This window comes from Scylla paramamosain, chromosome 19, assembly GCF_035594125.1.
Source record: "Scylla paramamosain isolate STU-SP2022 chromosome 19, ASM3559412v1, whole genome shotgun sequence".
NCBI lineage: Eukaryota > Metazoa > Arthropoda > Malacostraca > Decapoda > Portunidae > Scylla > Scylla paramamosain.
This window is the reverse complement of record NC_087169.1, coordinates 121,145-139,151: the sequence shown is the minus strand read 5'-3', so window position 1 is coordinate 139,151 and position 18,007 is coordinate 121,145. Positions and strand designations below refer to the sequence as shown.

Sequence of the window (18,007 nt, the reverse complement as noted above, 5' to 3'; positions counted from 1 at the left end):
CCTACATAAAAGAAAATAAATAAATAAATAAAAACAGACGAAATGGAACAAAATTTAAAGGAAAAATATATATTGTTCTCCTCCCTTCACAGTGCCATCCAGGCAGCCTTATCATTTCAAATCACTAGAGTACTTCACCGTAGTTTAGTGAAATCATTACATTGCTCACCCAACCAAAAAAGAAGCCGAAGTTGAACAAAACTGATAGAAAAAAAAAAGAAACATGGCGTTTTTCCTTCACAGTAGCACTCTTATTATTCCAGTCTTATTATTGCCCAGGGGTTCAATGACAGCATGGTGAAATTATTACATTACTCACCCAGGCAGACAAAATGAACAGAATCAAATGAAAAAAAGGAAGCATACATTGTCTATCCTTCACAGTTACCCAGACTTTTTTTTTTATTTCGTATCACTAGAGTACTTCCCTAAATGTGTGGCGACGTTGTAGTGACCAGTGCCACGCCTTGCAAACGTGTCACTCCTTCCCAGAACAGCTTTGTGTGGCACTAACGAAGCGCGGTGTCACCCAATGGTAGTGTGAAGGCTGCGAGGTTTGTCTGCTGACTTGCCCAAAAATTATTATGTTGATTTATCTTCAGACTCTGGCGGTTGGAGTTTTGATTCAATATACAATCTCTCTCTCTCTCTCTCTCTCTCTCTCTCTCTCTCTCTCTCTCTCTCTCTCTCAGTAGTGTTTAATATCTACGTTCGTCTCTTTTTTTTATTACAGTGATATTGGTGTTTATTGGCATTTAATTAAACCAAACGTATGCCCGCTTAAAACGAGCTTACACAGAACGACATACTGCTATACAAATAAGCACACACACACACACACACACACACACACACGCGCGCGCGCGCGCGCGCGCGCGTCGGGGAAGGAGCGTCGTAAGAAACAGCCTCGTAGGAAATTATAATGAAACAGCTTCTTAATGCTTAGCTTCTCTACCGGCGCGCTACTCTCTCTCTCTCTCTCTCTCTCTCTCTCTCTCTCTCTCTCTCTCTCTCTCTCTCTCTCCCCCCTGTAAAATACTACGTGGCATCATCGAAACAAGGGAGGAGCGGGGGAGGGCACCGAGTCCGAGCGACCTTGAAAACAGCTGAGTGATGATGCCACTTAGCATTTTAAAGGAGTACTTATAATCACCGCAATAATGTTGTCGTGTAATGCTTATTGGTATATCACATGCTTTTTAATACCATTTGTCTTGTTATAAGATACTGTAATATTCCACAGCCTGCAAAAAATAAGATTAAATAAGTGGCACCTCCGAGGCTGCGACAATGCAGCCGTCTGTTCTTCACGTCAGCTACACGCATAGCAGCACACCCGCGAGTCCCATACATTTTCAACTCCTCTGACGGGGAAACAAAGCCTTAAAATGCATATGTGTATAGAACATTTCCTACTTAGAATTGCACGTTCCTTCACCTCTTTCAGTATTTGCAGAAACACGCGTTACACCTTTTATACAGTGGACAACAAGCAAAACAACACCTACGTGTTCTGAAACGCTTCATTTGTCTCACCACATTTTTTTTTCTTTTCAAATGATGATAGGTTCTGAATAGCCGGGTTTTAAATGCATTTCCCCTGTTAATAATATAGAAATCGTGTTAATCTGTCACTAGAACCATAAAAACATCTTTTGAAAACCTGTGCAACTTCATTTAGAGTCTTATCAGTTTAGTGGAGGTGCGGCGCAGAAGTGTTTCAGAATAGGGATCATTGTCTCGTTTTCCCCCAACCTGGCGTCCCCGCTCGGCCCCTTCCACGACTCGCAGCGAGAGAGAGAGGTCGAGGTGCGGTGGTCTTGTGGCGGAAGCCTGAAGGAGGCGGTGAAGGAGTGAAGGTAAGAGTTTGGTAATAGGAAGATTGTTAGATTATTATTCAGTGGGTGGAATTAAGGCGTAACCTATGAGATTATGAATGATAAGGATGAATAGGTGAGAATAAGGATGGGTAGGTTTGTCCATGTTTGGTGATTAGATACGCCACGTTAGGTAATGTGATTAGGCTGACCTGATGTAGGTTGACCAGGTGAGGTTGGGTAGGTGTGATTAGGTTAAACAGATGGTGATTACAACACTGGCAAAGTGACGTAGTTAAGCTTATCAGGTGAGAGATGGGAAGTTATAGAAGTTTAGCAATTTGCGAGGGAATAAGCTGCAAGGGTGATTAGACTGCAGGTGACGTTATTTAATTTGTCAGGTGAGAGAAGTATGCTGATCAGATGGTAAGTTGGTTGCTTGTTTGTCCAGGTGATTGACGTCTGATTAAGCTTACTGAGGTGATAATTAAGGAAGTGAATTTGAGATTATATTATATAAGCACGTAAAATCATGTTGGATTGGTGTGTCTGTGGCTGCTATTTTGTGGTCCCTCTGCTTATTCGCTGTGCTGAGTGGCAGTTGGCTTGTTAACTACGATCATTATTTCCCTTATTCATTATCATACACACACACACACACACACACACACACACACACCTACCTACCTTTAGTAACGGTATATGCACACCCACGCACATTCACACCCACGCACGCTCACACATACGCCCACGCACTCGCACACCCACGCACTCGCACACCCACGCACTCGCACACCCACGCACTCGCACACCCACGCACTCTCACACCCACGCACTCGCACACCCACGCACTCGCACACCCACGCACTCTCACACCCACGCACTCTCACACCCACGCACTCTTATGTCCACGCGCTCTCATACCCATGCGCTCTCATACCCACGCGCTCACACACGCCCAGGCGATCACACACACACAAAATATTAATGACAAAAAAACTGGTGATGCACTCAAAAATCTGGTGACACTCAAAAAAAAACTGGTGATACACTCAAAAATGGTGACACTCAAAAAATCTGGTGACACTCAAAAACCTGGTGGTGCACTCAAAAAAAAACTGGTGATGCACTCAAAAAACTGGTGACACTTAAAAAAAACTGGTGATGCACTCAAAAACCTAGTTAGGCAGCCAAAAGAATGGTCATGCACTCAAAAAAAATATAACCCCTTCACACACACACACAACCCCTTCACACACACACACACACACACACACACACACACACACACATTTACATTCTAAATTTGCATTAGACTTTTTTAATGCTGCTTTGTTCTATTAAAGCAGATTTTTATTTATTTTTATTTATTTTCTTTTTTACCCGGTTCACCTCAAAGTTGGCTTATTTTAAATAGTTTTTTTTCCTAATTTGTTATTCATCTGATAAATATTTTCTTGTCCTATATTTGCTCATGTATTTGGCTTCAAAATTCTTTCCCTTATCTGACCTTTTCTTTATAATTATAGTGGGTTTCAAAACGATGGACTACACTTAAAATTGTTGTATTTCTGCAACCTTAAACTGTCTATAAATAAAACTAATAAAAGGTGTGGGCCAAAGTTTAAAATGACTTCTTTTCAAATTTTAAATTTTTATTTGTGTTTTTCATGAGTGCAGAGATAGCATTTTTTTTAATCAGGTTCATCTTTTAAACTTGTGTATATATTGTGGTGTCATTGAAATTTCTGTGATGCCATGCAGATTTCTTCTATCTGGTGTTTTCTTCTACTCTACATCATTCTTCAAATTTTTGCTTTTAAATTATAATAGGGACATGTTTATCAAACACATTTCTTGGCTTCAAACGTTAAACTGCCGTACTTTTCAGATTTTCTCTAACCGGTGCTTTCCTTTCTTTCAATTTTCGTTTCTTGAATGTGACAGTATGGAATTTAGACACATTTCATATTAAATCTCGGCACAGTTCTCACATCATTTTTTTTTTTTTTTTCTATGTAGGAGGGACACTGACCAAGGGCAACAAAAATCCAATTAAAAAAAAATGCCCACTGAAATGCCAGTCCCATAAAAGGCTCCAAACCGGGAGTTAAAAAATTGAAGGATACGTCACTGATGTGTGTGAATCGACCTTTAAGGTCGATTCACACACATCAGTGACGTATCAGTGCCGTGTCCGTTCAGTGTCAGTGATACCGTGTTGTTTCCGTGACGTCTATTCACACACATCCGTGGTGCTGCCGTACACCGTGAAATCAGTGTTTTCCAGGATGGCAAAGTTTTCGGACGTGGAGTTGGCAATGATTGCCATAATTCTTGATGAAGAGGAAGAGGCAGAACAAAAAGTGAAGAAAAGAAAGTGGGTACATGAAGCGTGGCAGAAAAGAGAAACTGAAGGAGAGTTTGCGACTCTGTTCAAGGAATTAACAGATGATGAAACCAAATTTTTTCAGTACTTTAGAATGTCCAAAAACTGCTTCTGGATATTGTTCAATAAAATGAAAACTCAACTGAAGAAACAAGACACCCACTGGAGAAAGGCCATTAAACCAGAGGAACGATTAGCAGTTTGTTTAAGGTAAAATAATACTCCGTCTTTGTAGTTGGTCATTTACTGCACTTATCTATCTAAATCCGTGCTGGAGATTTCATAGACTCTTTAAACTTTTAAAAGTTTATTTTCATGCTAAGTGACAGTACGTACATTAATTTGTTTCTCACTCTCAAAATTCATCATTACTTATGTGTGTTTCTTGACGTTAGTGATAACTCTAATGTTTTAAGTTGTATAGCCTATTGAAGAGTTAAGAATCCTGAAAAGTTGAAAAGTAGTTTTGCAAAGGATTGGCGCTGTTTGGAACTGATGTATAAGTAGATAACTTCTGTTGCTGATCTCCATATGTTACTGTTGTATGTTCCTGCACTGGCTGAGGTGAGGGATGTGGAGTCGAAGTTGATGATGTAGAAGCTGAAGGCTCAGGTAGTCTTTCAAATGATTGTTGATTGATAAGCATTTGCATTTCATATTTCTGTACTGTAGCAAATATTTCAGATTTTGCTACATTCAAATAATAAGGGGTCAAAGTCTTGAGAGTTGGAGCAATGCCTGCTAGAAATGCGTCAACAGGGTGTGGTGGGGTGGAAGCGGTTTGATTTTCTTGTTTACTTATCAAATACTCCATTAATTTTGCAGAAGCTGTTTGTTGAGGTGCCACTCTCTTCTTTGATTTTCCTGCTAATGACTTAACTTTAGCTTCAAGAGTAGGCTTTGGTGAGGGCAATGGTTGTGTCTGCAAATCTTCATGCAGGCCTCCGTCCAATACTGTTGGTTCCCCTGCATCTGTCTGGATGTTCTCTTCTTCGTCCTCCTGGTTTTCTACAACATCGTCGTGATTGTTTCCTTCATGTTCCTCACTTGCGATGTTTCCCTTTGTTTCCCTCTCGTGCATGTATAACTTTAAAAAGCTTAATTGCTCAGAAAATTTGTACAGTTTAATTTTCTTTGCACTTTGCCCACTCTTAGTTGAAGTCTTCTTCATAGATTTTCTGTAATTGTCCCTTATATTGTTCCATCTGCTTTTACATGCTGAACCTGAAACAACAAAAGTTTTGATATAAGTTAAATTTCCTTGTTTCAGGTACCTAGCTACAGGGGATTCCTTAAGGACAATTTCGTTCAGCTACCGCTTGGGGCATAGCACAGTGTACAAAATTGTTATGGACACTTGCAGGATAATAACAGAAAATCTCATGAGCGAAGTACTACCAAAACCTTCAACAGAGATGTGGAAATCCATTGCTAGTGACTTTTCAACACTTTGGAATTTTCCTAACTGCTTGGGAGCTTTGGACGGGAAACATTTTACCATTCAGGCTCCCCCAAATAGTGGTTCTTTGTACTTTAACTATAAGAAGACATTTTCAGTTGTTTTGTTGGCGCTTGTTGATGCACATTACAATTTCATCACAATTGATGTTGGTGCATATGGAAAGAGCAGTGATGGTGGAATTTTTGCAAATTCTGGTCTAGGCAAAACACTACAGCAAGGCACATTATCAGTACCAGGGAATGCTACATTGCCAGGCACAAATAGTACTAAGGCTCCGTATGTAATGGTTGGTGATGAAGCATTCCCTCTAAAAACTTATTTGATGCGACCATATCCTGGACAAGATTTGGATAATTCTAAGCGTGTCTTTAATTACAGACTGTCTCGTGCCAGAAGAGTTGTTGAAAATACGTTTGGCATTTTGTCTCAAAAATTTAGAATATGTAACAGAAGAATTCAAGCAAAACCAGAAAATGTTGATCACATGATACTTGCAATCTGTGTTCTGCATAATTTCATTAGAAAATATGATGTAGAAACACGCCCGCATGTGGTAAATGCAACAGTGCCTAAAACAGCAGAAGCAAGACTTGAAAATCTGCCTCTGCAGGGTGGAAATGCAACAAGAGATGCGTTAGCTGTAAGGGAGCTGTACAAAGATTACTTTAATTCAGAGGCTGGATCTGTGCCATGGTAGTTTTGATGACTGCATATAAGAAGTCTAGGTACCTAGCAAAAGTAAACCTGCCATGTAGTGTGACTACAAAATTAAGAATATATCAAATACATAAATGAAAAAGAAAAATGTGATGTGAGGTGTTGTGGTGTGGTATGAGGTGTGGTCTGCTGTGGTGTGGTGTGGTGTGGTGTGGTGTGATGTGAGTTGTTGTAGTTTGATATGAGGTGAGATGTGGTGGTGTGGTGTGATGTGTTAGACTACTGTACACAATATTAAAAAGAGTACTTACCATCTACTTTCATTTCTTCTCCTATTTTATTCCATATATCTTGTTTAAAGTTGGAATCCATATATTTTGGTTGTGAGAGATCATACAGAACTGGATGGTTCCGCACCAGTTCAATGAGTAGTTCGTCATCCATAGCTTCCGGCGTCCGTGAAAATCTGAAAAATATCGGTGGCGACGATATTCAGTTTCACGGAACGGAGACGTAACGGTCACTGAGAGTCAAAACACGGTACTGCGCCGGACGTGTGTGAACGCGTCAGTCAAATTCAAAGTAACGATATTTTTTTTCACTGACACTGAAGCACTGAGCGGATACGGCACTGATACGTCACTGATGTGTGTGAATCGACCTTAAGTGTCTTGAAACCTCCCTCTTGAAGGAATTCAAGTCATAGGAAGGTGAAAATACAGAAGCAAGCAGGGAGTTCCAGAGTTTACCAGAGAAAGGGATGAATGAATGAGAATACTGGTTAACTCTTGCGTTAGAGAGGTGGACAGAATAGGGGTGAGAGAAAGATGAAAGTCTTGTACAGCGAGGCCATGGGAGGAGAGGAGGCATGCAGTTAGTAAGATCAGAAGAACAGTTAGCATGAAAATAGCGGTAGAAGACAGCTAGAGATGCAACATTGCGGCGGTTAGAGAGAGGCTGAAGACAGTCAGTTAGAGGAGAGAAGTTGATGAGACGAAAAGCTTTTGATTCCACCCTGTCTAAAAGAGCAGTATGAGTGGAACCCCCCAGACATGTGAAGCATACTCCATACATGGACGGATAAGGATCTTGTACAGAGTTAGTAGCTGGGAGGGTCAGAAAAACTGGCGGAGACGTCTCAGAACACCTAACTTCATAGAAGCTGTTTTAGCTAGAGATGAGATGTGAAGTTTCCAGTTCAGATTATAAGTAAAGGACAGACCGAGGATGTTCAGTGTAGAAGAGGGGGATAGTTGAATGTCATTGAAGAAGAGGGGATAGTTGTCTGGAAGGTTGTGTTGAGTTGATAGATGGAGGAATTGAGTTTTTGAGGCATTGAACAATATCAAGTTTGTTCTACCCGAATCAGAAATTTTATAAAGATCAGAAGTCAAGCGTTCTGTGGCTTCCCTGCGTGAAATGTTTACTTCCTGAAGTGTTGGACGTCTATGAAAAGACGTGGAAAAGTGCAGGGTGGTATCATCAGCGTAGGAGTGGATAGGACAAGAAGTTTGGTTTAGAAGATCATTAATGAATAATAAGAAGAGAGTGGGTGACAGGACAGAACCCAGAGGAACACCACTGTTAATAGATTTAGGAGATCAGTGACCGTCTACCACAGTAGCAATAGAACGGTCAGAAAGGAAACTTGAGATGAAGTTATAGAGAGAAGGATAGAAGCTGTAGGAGGGTAGTCTGGAAATCAAAGCTTTGTGCCAGACTCTATCAAAAGCTTTTGATATGTCCAAGGCAACAGCAAAAGTTTCACCAAAATCTCTCAAAGAGGATGACCAAGACTCAGTAAGGAAAGCCAGAAGATCACCAGTAGAGCAGCCTTGACGGAACCCATACTGGCGATCAGATAGAAGGTTGTGAAGTGATAGATGTTTAAGAATCTTCCTATTGAGGATAGATTCAAAAACTTTGGATTGGCAGGATATTAAAGCAATAGGACGGTAGTTTGAGGGATTAGAACGGTCACCCTTTTTAGGAACAGGCTGAATGTAGGCAAACTTCCAGCAAGAAGGAGGTAGATGTTGACAGACAGAGCTGAAAGAGTTTGACTAGGCAAGGTGCAAGCACGGAGGCACAGTTTCGGAGAACAATAGGAGGGACCCCATCAGGTCCATAAGCCTTCCGAGGGTTTAGGCCAGCGAGGACATGGAAAACATCATTGCGAAAAATTTTAATAGGTAGCATGAAGTAGTCAGTGGGTGGAGGAGAGGAAGGAACAAACCCAGAATTATCCAAGATAGAGTTTTTAGCAAAGGTTTGAGCAAAGAGTTCAGCTTTAGAAATGGATGTGATAGCAGTGGTGTCATCTGATTGAAATAAAGGAGGGAAAGAAGAAGCAAAGTTATTGGAGATATTTTAGGCTAGATGCCAGAAGTTACTAGGGGAGTTAGATCTTGAAAGGTTTTGACACTTTCTGTTAATGAAGGAGTTTTTGGCTAGTTGGAGATCAGACTTGGCATGGTTCGGGGCAGAAATATAAAGTGCATGAGATACTGATGATGGAAGGTTTAAGTACCTTTTGTGGGGTACCTCTCTATCATGTATAGCACGAGAACAAGCTGTGTTAAACCGAGGTTTGGAAGGTTTAGGTCGAGAAAGAGAGTGAGTAATGTACGCCTCCATGCCAGACACTATCACCTCTGTTATGCGCTCAGCACACAAAGACGGGACATGGAAGCAGTAGTCATTCTTAGGAAAATCAGCAAAATACCTCCTCAGGTCCTCTCAACTAGCAGAGGCAAAACGCCAGAGGCACTTTCACTTAGGGGGATCTTGAGGAGGGATTGGAACGATAGGACAAGATAGATATGAGATTGTGATCGGAGGAGCCCAATGGAGAAGAAAGGGTGACGGCATAAACAGAAAGATTAGAGGTCAGGAAAAGGTCAAGAATGTTGAGCGTATCTCCAAGACGATCAGGAATACGAGTAGGGTGTTGCACCAATTGCTCTAGGTCATGGAGGATAGCAAAGTTGAAGGCTAGTTCACCAGGATGGTCAGTGAAGGGAGAGGAAAGCCAAAGCTGGTGGTGAACATTGAAGTCTCCAAGAATGGAGATCTCTGCAAAAGGGAAGAGGGTCAGAATGTGCTCCACTTTGGAAGTTAAGTAGTCACAAAGAATTTCTTATAGTCAGAAGAGTTAGGTGAAAGGTATACAGCACAGATAAATTTAGTTTGAAAGTGCTTGTGCAGTGCTTGTCAAACTTTTTTCGTTTTCCTATGATATTTCTTGTGTAGTCTTTATTTTTTTAGGGAATCTTGGCACATCTCCTATGCCTAAGAGAGACGTATTTTTGTTTTGAGTTTTGTAGGGAATCAGTTATCAAACACATTACAAGGAATCTCAGCACATACAACAAACTTCGTGTCTAGGAACTAATGGTCTGTATTCCTTGCAGGTGTGAAGTGTGTGGCTTCCACTTCACCATCCTATGAACAGCCTGCAGGAATCTCTATCAGCACCTGCTTCTGCAATATTGGCATCTGGTTATCAAATAGTGCTGTCACGCTGGGCCTGACATACTCCATTGCAATTGGGGAATCAAGCTTCACCAGGAAGAGAGGCCGAGCATCACGACCTTCAAGCCTTCAAGCCCTACAAGAGGTGTTAAGTATTGTCAGGACAAAACAGAGGGCCTGGTACAAGAGTTTTCATTGCAATCAAGGAAGAGTCAAGTTGCAGTAAGAAGAGTGTGGCAAGAATTTTAAGCAGGAGGAAGACTGGCAAGCAGTTGACGGCAGGAAGAACGCGTGAAATTCCCTTAAGTCGTGGCAGGACCAACAGGCAACCTTCAACACCTGCAGAGGCACAAGAGTTGTGGGCAGTTTCACCAGGAAGAGTTTGCTCCTCACTGAAGTTGACACAAAGACACAAGAATCTGCAAGTGTTGTTACTCCGAGACCCTGCTGCAAATGTTCTCCAATCCACTCCAGTCTGGGAAGGAAGAATGTAGGAAGTCCCTCTCTTCTGTACTCAACAAGCACCACCACCACCACCACCTTCATTCAGGCTTGGGACAAGTTTTGTACATTCCAGCACTTCAGTATTAAAGAAAACAAGTGCCATGTTTATTATCCTGTTGTGTATTTATTCACTTAACATTCACAGTAAAACAATAAACATTCAGTATTCCATCTTGTGTAAATAAAGTTTCAGGCAGAGTACAGGTCATGCCCTGAAAAAAAAAACGCATAGAAGCCCTGTCCCAGCAACTGGTGTCGTTGGGATGGGGCTTCTGTGCAAATCATACCTTAAACTTTATTTTTGGGCCTTGGGCCAATCCTGGCACTTTTTTTTTATTACCTTGAGGGCATGAATTGTTACCACCAAATATTTATTTTACACTATACCAGCACATTGTTAGCAAACTATATATTTATTTCACATATATAATAGTAGTCACAAATTTATTTATTGGCAAAGACATACATACAAGTCATACACAGCAATGCAACCTGGACTAGATAATACACTGGTGGAGTCAGCTGGCTTGGGGCACTTGTACAGCAGCAGCACACCCAGTACTGGCTGTAGACACACCCTCCATTTGGCTCTTCCTGACGTCAGAGCCTGCAACATGGCACTACCGGACTGATTGCAGACAGAATGTTAGCCAACACAAGTGAGATCTGCAAAAGAGTAACGCAATTTGGGGAAAATGGATAGTTATGAAGACGTGAACCTGTATCACACATACACACTAATTCTATCACTCAAATGCTGGCTTTTTACTTTTTACAAACATTTCACTCCCTTTAACAGCCCATCACTCCCTTTAACAGCCCATCACCTGGCCAAAACAATCCTCAAACAACCCACAACTCTTCCATATCTTATCTTTTTATATCCATAAATTCCTCAAAAAAACATCCTTATTTTTCGCCAAACACCTTTCACGTGCACATCTCTCAACAAAAAACCCAAGCTACACATCTCTTATTTCACACTGATCACTGCAAACCATTCCTTCTAACCCTCTTCAGTAACACACACAACACGCCTCACCGGTAATGCTCATCCATCCTAGTCATTCTTAATAAAAGTACCACACGTGCACTTACCCAGCCCACACACTGCCTCTCTTGCTATCCTGTACCACTATTTTCACACTTGCTGTTCTTCTAATCTTGGTAAGAGCACGCCTCTCCTCCATGCATTTACTAATCTTATTAACAACTTTCCTCTTATCCTGCACATACATACATAAGGATTCATACACGCACACACACACACACACACACACACACACACACACACACACACACACACACACAGACTCTCAACAATACTCTGATTACATACAGTTGAGGATTCCTTATCCAAAATTGTTGGGAGTGAGTGGTACAGATTTTAGATTTCCCCAGTTTTTTTGAATAACAACTTGCCAATTTCTGATACCTCCCATGGCAGTAAATCAAGCTCTGGTTATCAATTTTTTGGTGGGGCAAAAAAAATGTGACAAAACATGACACAATTAAAATCTTAGATTTTTAAATTTAGGATAGAGGATTCTCAAGTGTAGCAACAAAACACAGTGTTCACATGAATTGGTTCCTGCAGTCACAGCCACCTGTCAGTCACAAGGTTCCAGTATGGTGTACCTCTTGCTCCTGAGTTATGGGAGCGTTCCAAGCTTTCTTCCACTTCCTCTCCGTGTTACCACCTGCGGGGAAGACACACATCTGTACTCCTGCTGCATGACTCACAACTCAGTCCAGAATTTAACCATTTCACCACATTACACAGCAAAGAAGGCACGACAGAAAACACTGACATGCACATTTAACTCTTAAAGCAGTGGGCTGTATTGTAACTTGAAGGTCTCCACATACAGGATAAACTAGACTTTTCACTATGACAAGATATGATATGTCTACTCAAATAAGAAGACATGGAAAAAGTGCCAAATTGTCATACATGGCAACTCACGTGCCCTGAAGATGTTATGCTCAGTCTTTCAATCACTGAGAGACTGTCAGGCACAGTGGAGAGAGGCGTCTCTCCTGCGCTCCCCTGTACATTTCCCCCTTGCCACTACCTTCTTGTTTCATCGCTCACATTCAATACCCCTTACATTACAATGGATCCCGGCAATTTTAACAGGGAAGAGAGTGCCATGATGGTGTTTGAGTCGAGGTCAGTAACCATGGGTCTGGAAAGAAGACGGGGAGATCACAGACAGCTGTGACACAAGTGGCCAGGGCTGTACCAGGGCTGGGCACAGCTGCCACTCCTGAGAGAAAGTCTAAGGGCAAAAAAGGAAGACAGATACAGGAATAATAAGTTGACAAAACACATGCATGGTGAACACTTAATTGCCACGCCATCTTTCTCCTGGTCAGAAGAGGCCTGTGAGCTGCAGGATGACCGGGGGTGAGCGGCCTCCGTCCGCCACCCAGATGATGGCTGCTTCTGAATTTGCCATCTTCCTTCCTGTCTCACAATTACTGATCCCTTCTTGAACAAACACCATCGCAACACTTTTCTTCACTGTCAAGCTTGCCAGAACCCATTATGTGAGGAGAATTATGGGTGAGCCATCACATGAGAAGCTTGTACCAAGGGAAAACAGGCAGGGGAGTGTGGCAGTGTAGAAGAGGAGGACAGCTGAGTGTCATTGAAGAAGAGGGGATAGTTGTCTGGAAGGTTGTGTCGAGGTGATAAATGGAAGAATTGATTTTTTTTAGGCAGTGAGCAATAACTAGTTTGGTCTGCCCCAGTCAGAGATTTTAGAGAGATCAGAAGTGAGGCATTCTGTGGCTTCCCTGCGTGAACTGTTTATTTCCTGAAGGGTTGGACGTCTATTAAAAGACATGGATAAGTGTAGAGTGGTATCATCAGTATAGGAGTGCATAGGACAACAAGTTTGGTTTTAGAAAGTCACTGATGAATAATAGGAAGAGTGGTGACAGGACAGAACCCTGAGGAACACCACCATTAATAGATTTAGGAGAAGAACAGTGACCGTCTACCACAGCATCAATAGAATGGTCAGAAAGAAAACTTGAGATGAAGTTACAGAGAGATGGATAGAAGCCGTAGGAGGATAGTTTGAAATGAAAGCTTTGTGACAGACTCTATCAAAAGCTTTTGATATGTCCAAGGCAACAGCAAAAGTTTCACCAAAATCTCTCAAAGAGGATGACCAAGACTCAGTAAGGAAAGCCAGAAGATCACCAGTAGAGAAATAATGAGTGGTTAGTGTTGATACTACTACTGCTGCTACTACTAGGGTCTGGAAGGGAGAGTTGGGAGTGTTAAGTGTATGGTGTTCCTACTACTACTAATGCTGCTACTCCTACTGTTATTACTACCACTACCACTAAGCTAACTTGAGAGAGAGAGAGAGAGAGAGAGAGAGAGAGAGAGAGAGAGAGAGAGAGAGAGAGAGAGAGAGAGAGAGAGAGAGAGAGAGAGAGAGAGAGAGAGAGAGAGAGAGAGAGAGAGAGAGAGAGACCAATTTTATATAGAGAAAAACAAAAAATACATCAACAACGACGACAACAACAACCTCATTAACCTGTTAGAGAAGGAGTGAGAGAAGCTTACCATACAAGTGTGGCTCTCCCCAGCAGCAGTAGCAGCAGCAGCAGCAGCAGTAGCAGCCCCTCTTCCCGGCACAGCTGCCCCATCAGGCACCTCCACTGCTCCCAGCCATCCTACACCTGTGCCACCAGGAAGCTGACGAGGACCACCTGCAGCTCTGCCACTAAGCTGTCTGGCCTGCAACACAAATCAGGATCAGAATATATTTAATACTATACTTAATTCCTGCCAACTACTACTACTGCTACTACTGCTACACTGCTCTTGAGTGCTAAAAAGACATACAATAATAACTATGACTACTGCTGTTACTGCTTTTATTACCTAACAATAGTGAAGGGCAGAGAGAGAGAGAGAGAGAGAGAGAGAGAGAGAGAGAGAGAGAGAGAGAGAGAGAGAGAGAGAGAGAGAGAGAGAGAGAGAGAGAGAGAGAGAGAGAGAGAGAGAGAGAGAGAGAGAGAGAGACAATAACAAGTAAACAAAGAGAACCTGTCCAATCATTGACTTCAAACTGTAGGAAGAACCAAGCCTATATTTTGTGACTTGACTGGGACTACCCCCTCTCTGTAGGCTGTCCTGGCTGGCTGGGTGAAGCCACAGTCCCTCCCTTTGACTTCATCTGTGGTGGCCGGGGGGCTGTGGGGGGCTGGGAAGTGGGTGAGGTGAAGGGCTGTGGGTCTGGTGTGTCTGTGGTGGAGTGTGGGGCTGCTTGTGAAGGCTGTGAGACTGTTTGTGAGGCTCCTGTGGTGTGTGTGATTTTTAGGAGTGTTAAAAGTAGAAGGCCGGAAGTAATATTAAAGTTATACTTGGCGCTGGTCAGACCTCATCTAGACTATGCTGTGCAGTTCTGGTCCCCACATTACAGGAAAGATATAGGTCTATTAAAATCACTACAGAGGAGAATGACTAAAAGGATACAGGGGATGAGGAGTATTCCTTACGAGGCGAGGTTGAAGCTGTTAAATTTACATTCTTTAGAGATACGTAGGTTAAGAGGGGACCTGATAGAAGTCTTTGAGTGGTATAAGGGTTATAACAAGGGGGATGTAGGCAAAATTCTTAGGATCAGCAACCAGGGTAGAACAAGAAATAATGGGTACAAGCTTGAAAAATTTGGGTTTAGGATGGAGATAGGAAAAAAATTGTTCTCAAAAAGAGTGGTAGATGAGTGGAACGGACTCAGTAATCATGTTGTTAGTGCTAGGACACTAGAGAGCTTTAAGAGAAGATTAGACAAGTTTATGGATGGGGATAACAGATGGAAATAGGTAGGTATATTTCATACAGGGACTGCCACGTGTAAGCCTGGTCGCTTCTTGCAGCTTCCCTTATTTCTTATGTTCTTATGTTCTTATGTATGTGTGAGGTATGTGGTGTTCTGTGAAGGGGCTGTGTCAGATGCTGTGTCAGGGGCTGTGGAGGGCTGTGGGGAGGTGGAGGGGCTGCTGTGTGTGTGTGTGTGTGTGTCTTGGAGGATCTGAACTCAACCACTGGCATTAATTCTGCTGCTGAACAAACTCCACCTGAAAAATAAGGAGAGAATTAATGGCTGGTGATAAAATAATAATAACAATAATAATAATCTATCTATTTGAATTAATGACTGGTAATAATATAGTGATAATAATCTATCTGTCTGTCTTTCTGCTTGTATGTCTGTCACAATATTAGGCTGGTAATCCCATATGAGACAGCCCAGTCAACACACACACACACACACACACACACACACACACACACATAAACCTAACCCAACCACTTACAGCCTTCTTCTGCTTGTTCCTCAGAATGTTAATGGCCCCCATGCCCCGTTCCTTCCACTGTGGGGGCGACTCAGAGGTGTGATAATGAAACAGCTTGTACTGCCTGCAGGTGGGGGGAGGTTAGGTTAGGCTGGCACTGCCTGCATGTTAGGTTAGGTTAATAAAATGAAGAGAGGTTATGTGAAGAACAAGAAGAGGAGGAGGAGGAGGAGGAGGAGGAGGAGGAGGAGGAGGAGGAGGAGGAGGAGGAGGAGGAAAGTAAGAAAGAAAACATAGATTGAGAGAAAATAAAAATAATAATAATAATAATAATAATAATAATAATAATAATAATAATAATAATAATAATAATAATAATAATAATAATTATTATCATTATTATTATTATTATTATTATTATGGATCACCTGAAGATCAGCCACCCCAGCCGCACTCGGGGTGGCGGATCTTCAGGTGAGACAATCTGGGGTGGCGGATCTTCAGGTGATCCCTGTGGGGTGGCGGATCTTCAGGTGATCCATTATTATTATTATTATTATTATTATTATTATTATTATTATTATTATTATTATTATTATTATTTACCTGCAATAAGAAAACCTGACCTGACCTAACAATGATAAAACAGCAAAATTACCATCAGTACTTGACCTGATCTGACCTCACCTAACAATAAGAAACAGCAAAACTACCAACATTTCTCAATAAAATAATAAACCAATAAAAAACTCACAAAAATAATAATAACAAAAAAAAAAACACCATTATTAACCTGACCTGATCTCGAAACTCAGTCTCATCATTTCCTCCTCCTGGTCATCATCACTAACCACGAAGACCTCCAGCAAGGTCACCACTGGTTCAAAGTAGGGGTCATGCTCCCCTACTCTGCTGGTTGACTCCCCCTCCTCGCTCACCACGCTGTCATTGAGGTCTGTCTGTCTGAGAGAGAGAGAGAGAGAGAGAGAGAGAGAGAGAGAGAGAGAGAGAGAGAGAGAGAGAGAGAGAGAGAGAGAGAGAGAGAGAGAGAGAATTAGGCTTGGTTGGGCTAGGAGGAGGAAGAGATGGGAAGAGAGAAGAGGAGGTCTAGATGAAAGAAAGAGGAGGAAGAGGAAGAAAAGGACAAACATACATGGATATACAAACAAACAAACAAACAAACAAACAAATATTCAGTTGAGACAAGAAAACTGAAAAAAATGAAAAAAATAAAAACGATATATTCTGACACACACACACACACACACACACACACACACACACACACACACACACACACATAACGAACCAACAAAACAAACAAACAAAACAAACAACAAACACAAGAAAATGAAGAAAAAAATAAGGAAAATATTTACGTTAACTTTTGTTTTTTATCCTTAACATACACAAGAACTCCCCCACTCCCGCCCTCCCTTCCCTCACACACACACACACACACACACACACACACACACACACACACACGCAAACAATTCCATAAATAAAAAAAAATCGAAAATACAATAAAATAAGGAGGCATTTTGAGCCATATTTCCTTATTTCCCCTTGTCCCCTCGTCCCTTAGCGCTCAAGATGGCCGCCCACACCTGCTTCTTACTGGCGGGCAGGTGTGTGTGTTGTAAATCGCTAAATAAAGGAGTAATTAATAATGGTGGGGCATCACCCTCGATCATCCCTCGATTTTCCACCATAGGATCCCCGCCACCCGCCCTCACATATACGCCTATTTTCCCTATTTAAACCTCCGCACCGCCGCCATTCTCGTGTGTGTTGATAGCCAGATGATGTGAGTGTAGAATGGTAGCCATGTTACCTTCTCAAGAGCCATGGTGTCGCCGATGATGATGGATAATTGTGGCTGCCTCTACCAACCCCTCCGATGCAATTTTGTACGCAGACTCACCATCTTGATCTTGATCTTGATGATACAGGTGGCACAGGATCACTCCTGAGCCAGGCCTTTGGATCGGCAACTCCTGTAGAAAGGGAAAAAAAAAAAAAAAAGAGAGAAACGAACAGCATCCTCTATCCTAATTGTTCATACACCTGGCACGCCACATTCTCTCCAGAAACTCTTTCACCGCCTCAATCATCCTTTCATTCGCCTCTCTACACAGTCCCAGCAACAACACCATCCATTCCTTTCCTGTCTTCTCCACTCTTTCATTCCTATCATGCCCTAACTCAGTCAGTATCACTTGCATCATCTCATTCCTGTCTCTGGCATACTGCACACACTCCAGCACCACATGTTCCACTGTCTCATCCTCTCCCATGTCACGCATCTGGCACACTTTGCTGCGGGACTCAGACCACCTGTAACTCCTTGCATTCACATCCATACACTGTGCCCTC

At 42.1% G+C, this 18,007-nt stretch overlaps 2 protein-coding genes and 1 long non-coding RNA gene across 3 annotated transcripts; 2 read left to right on the top strand and 1 right to left on the bottom strand.

Annotated features, from left to right (window-relative positions):
• Window positions 1-1,097: 1,097 nt before the first annotated feature.
• On the top strand, window positions 1,098-10,472 carry LOC135109516 (uncharacterized). Its single transcript, XR_010272708.1, has 2 exons — window positions 1,098-1,859; window positions 9,739-10,472. It is a non-coding gene; the product is annotated as an uncharacterized LOC135109516 (long non-coding RNA).
• LOC135109512 (uncharacterized) lies at window positions 3,974-6,636 on the top strand. The gene is made up of 2 exons (XM_064020892.1): window positions 3,974-4,416; window positions 5,477-6,636. The coding sequence occupies exons 1-2, from the start codon at window positions 4,109-4,111 to the stop codon at window positions 6,363-6,365; spliced, it is 1,197 nt and encodes a 398-aa protein (XP_063876962.1). The 5' UTR covers window positions 3,974-4,108; the 3' UTR covers window positions 6,366-6,636.
• Window positions 4,435-6,987, bottom strand: LOC135109514 (transcription factor Adf-1-like). The gene is made up of 2 exons (XM_064020893.1): window positions 6,637-6,987; window positions 4,435-5,430 (listed from the first exon to the last, which is right to left on the bottom strand). The coding sequence occupies exons 1-2, from the start codon at window positions 6,767-6,769 to the stop codon at window positions 4,643-4,645; spliced, it is 921 nt and encodes a 306-aa protein (XP_063876963.1). The 5' UTR covers window positions 6,770-6,987; the 3' UTR covers window positions 4,435-4,642.
• Window positions 10,473-18,007: the final 7,535 nt, after the last annotated feature.

Bases quoted from the DNA above. Each gene is read 5' to 3' on its own strand.
- LOC135109512 (XM_064020892.1), top strand. From the start codon at position 4,109: ATGGCAAAGTTTTCGGACGTGGAGTTGGCAATGATTGCCATAATTCTT. The intron at 4,417-5,476 runs GTAAAATAATAC...TCCTTGTTTCAG, and splicing joins CGATTAGCAGTTTGTTTAAG to GTACCTAGCTACAGGGGATT.
- LOC135109514 (XM_064020893.1), bottom strand. From the start codon at position 6,769: ATGGATGACGAACTACTCATTGAACTGGTGCGGAACCATCCAGTTCTG. The intron at 5,431-6,636 runs GTAAGTACTCTT...TTGTTGTTTCAG, and splicing joins AGAAGAAATGAAAGTAGATG to GTTCAGCATGTAAAAGCAGA.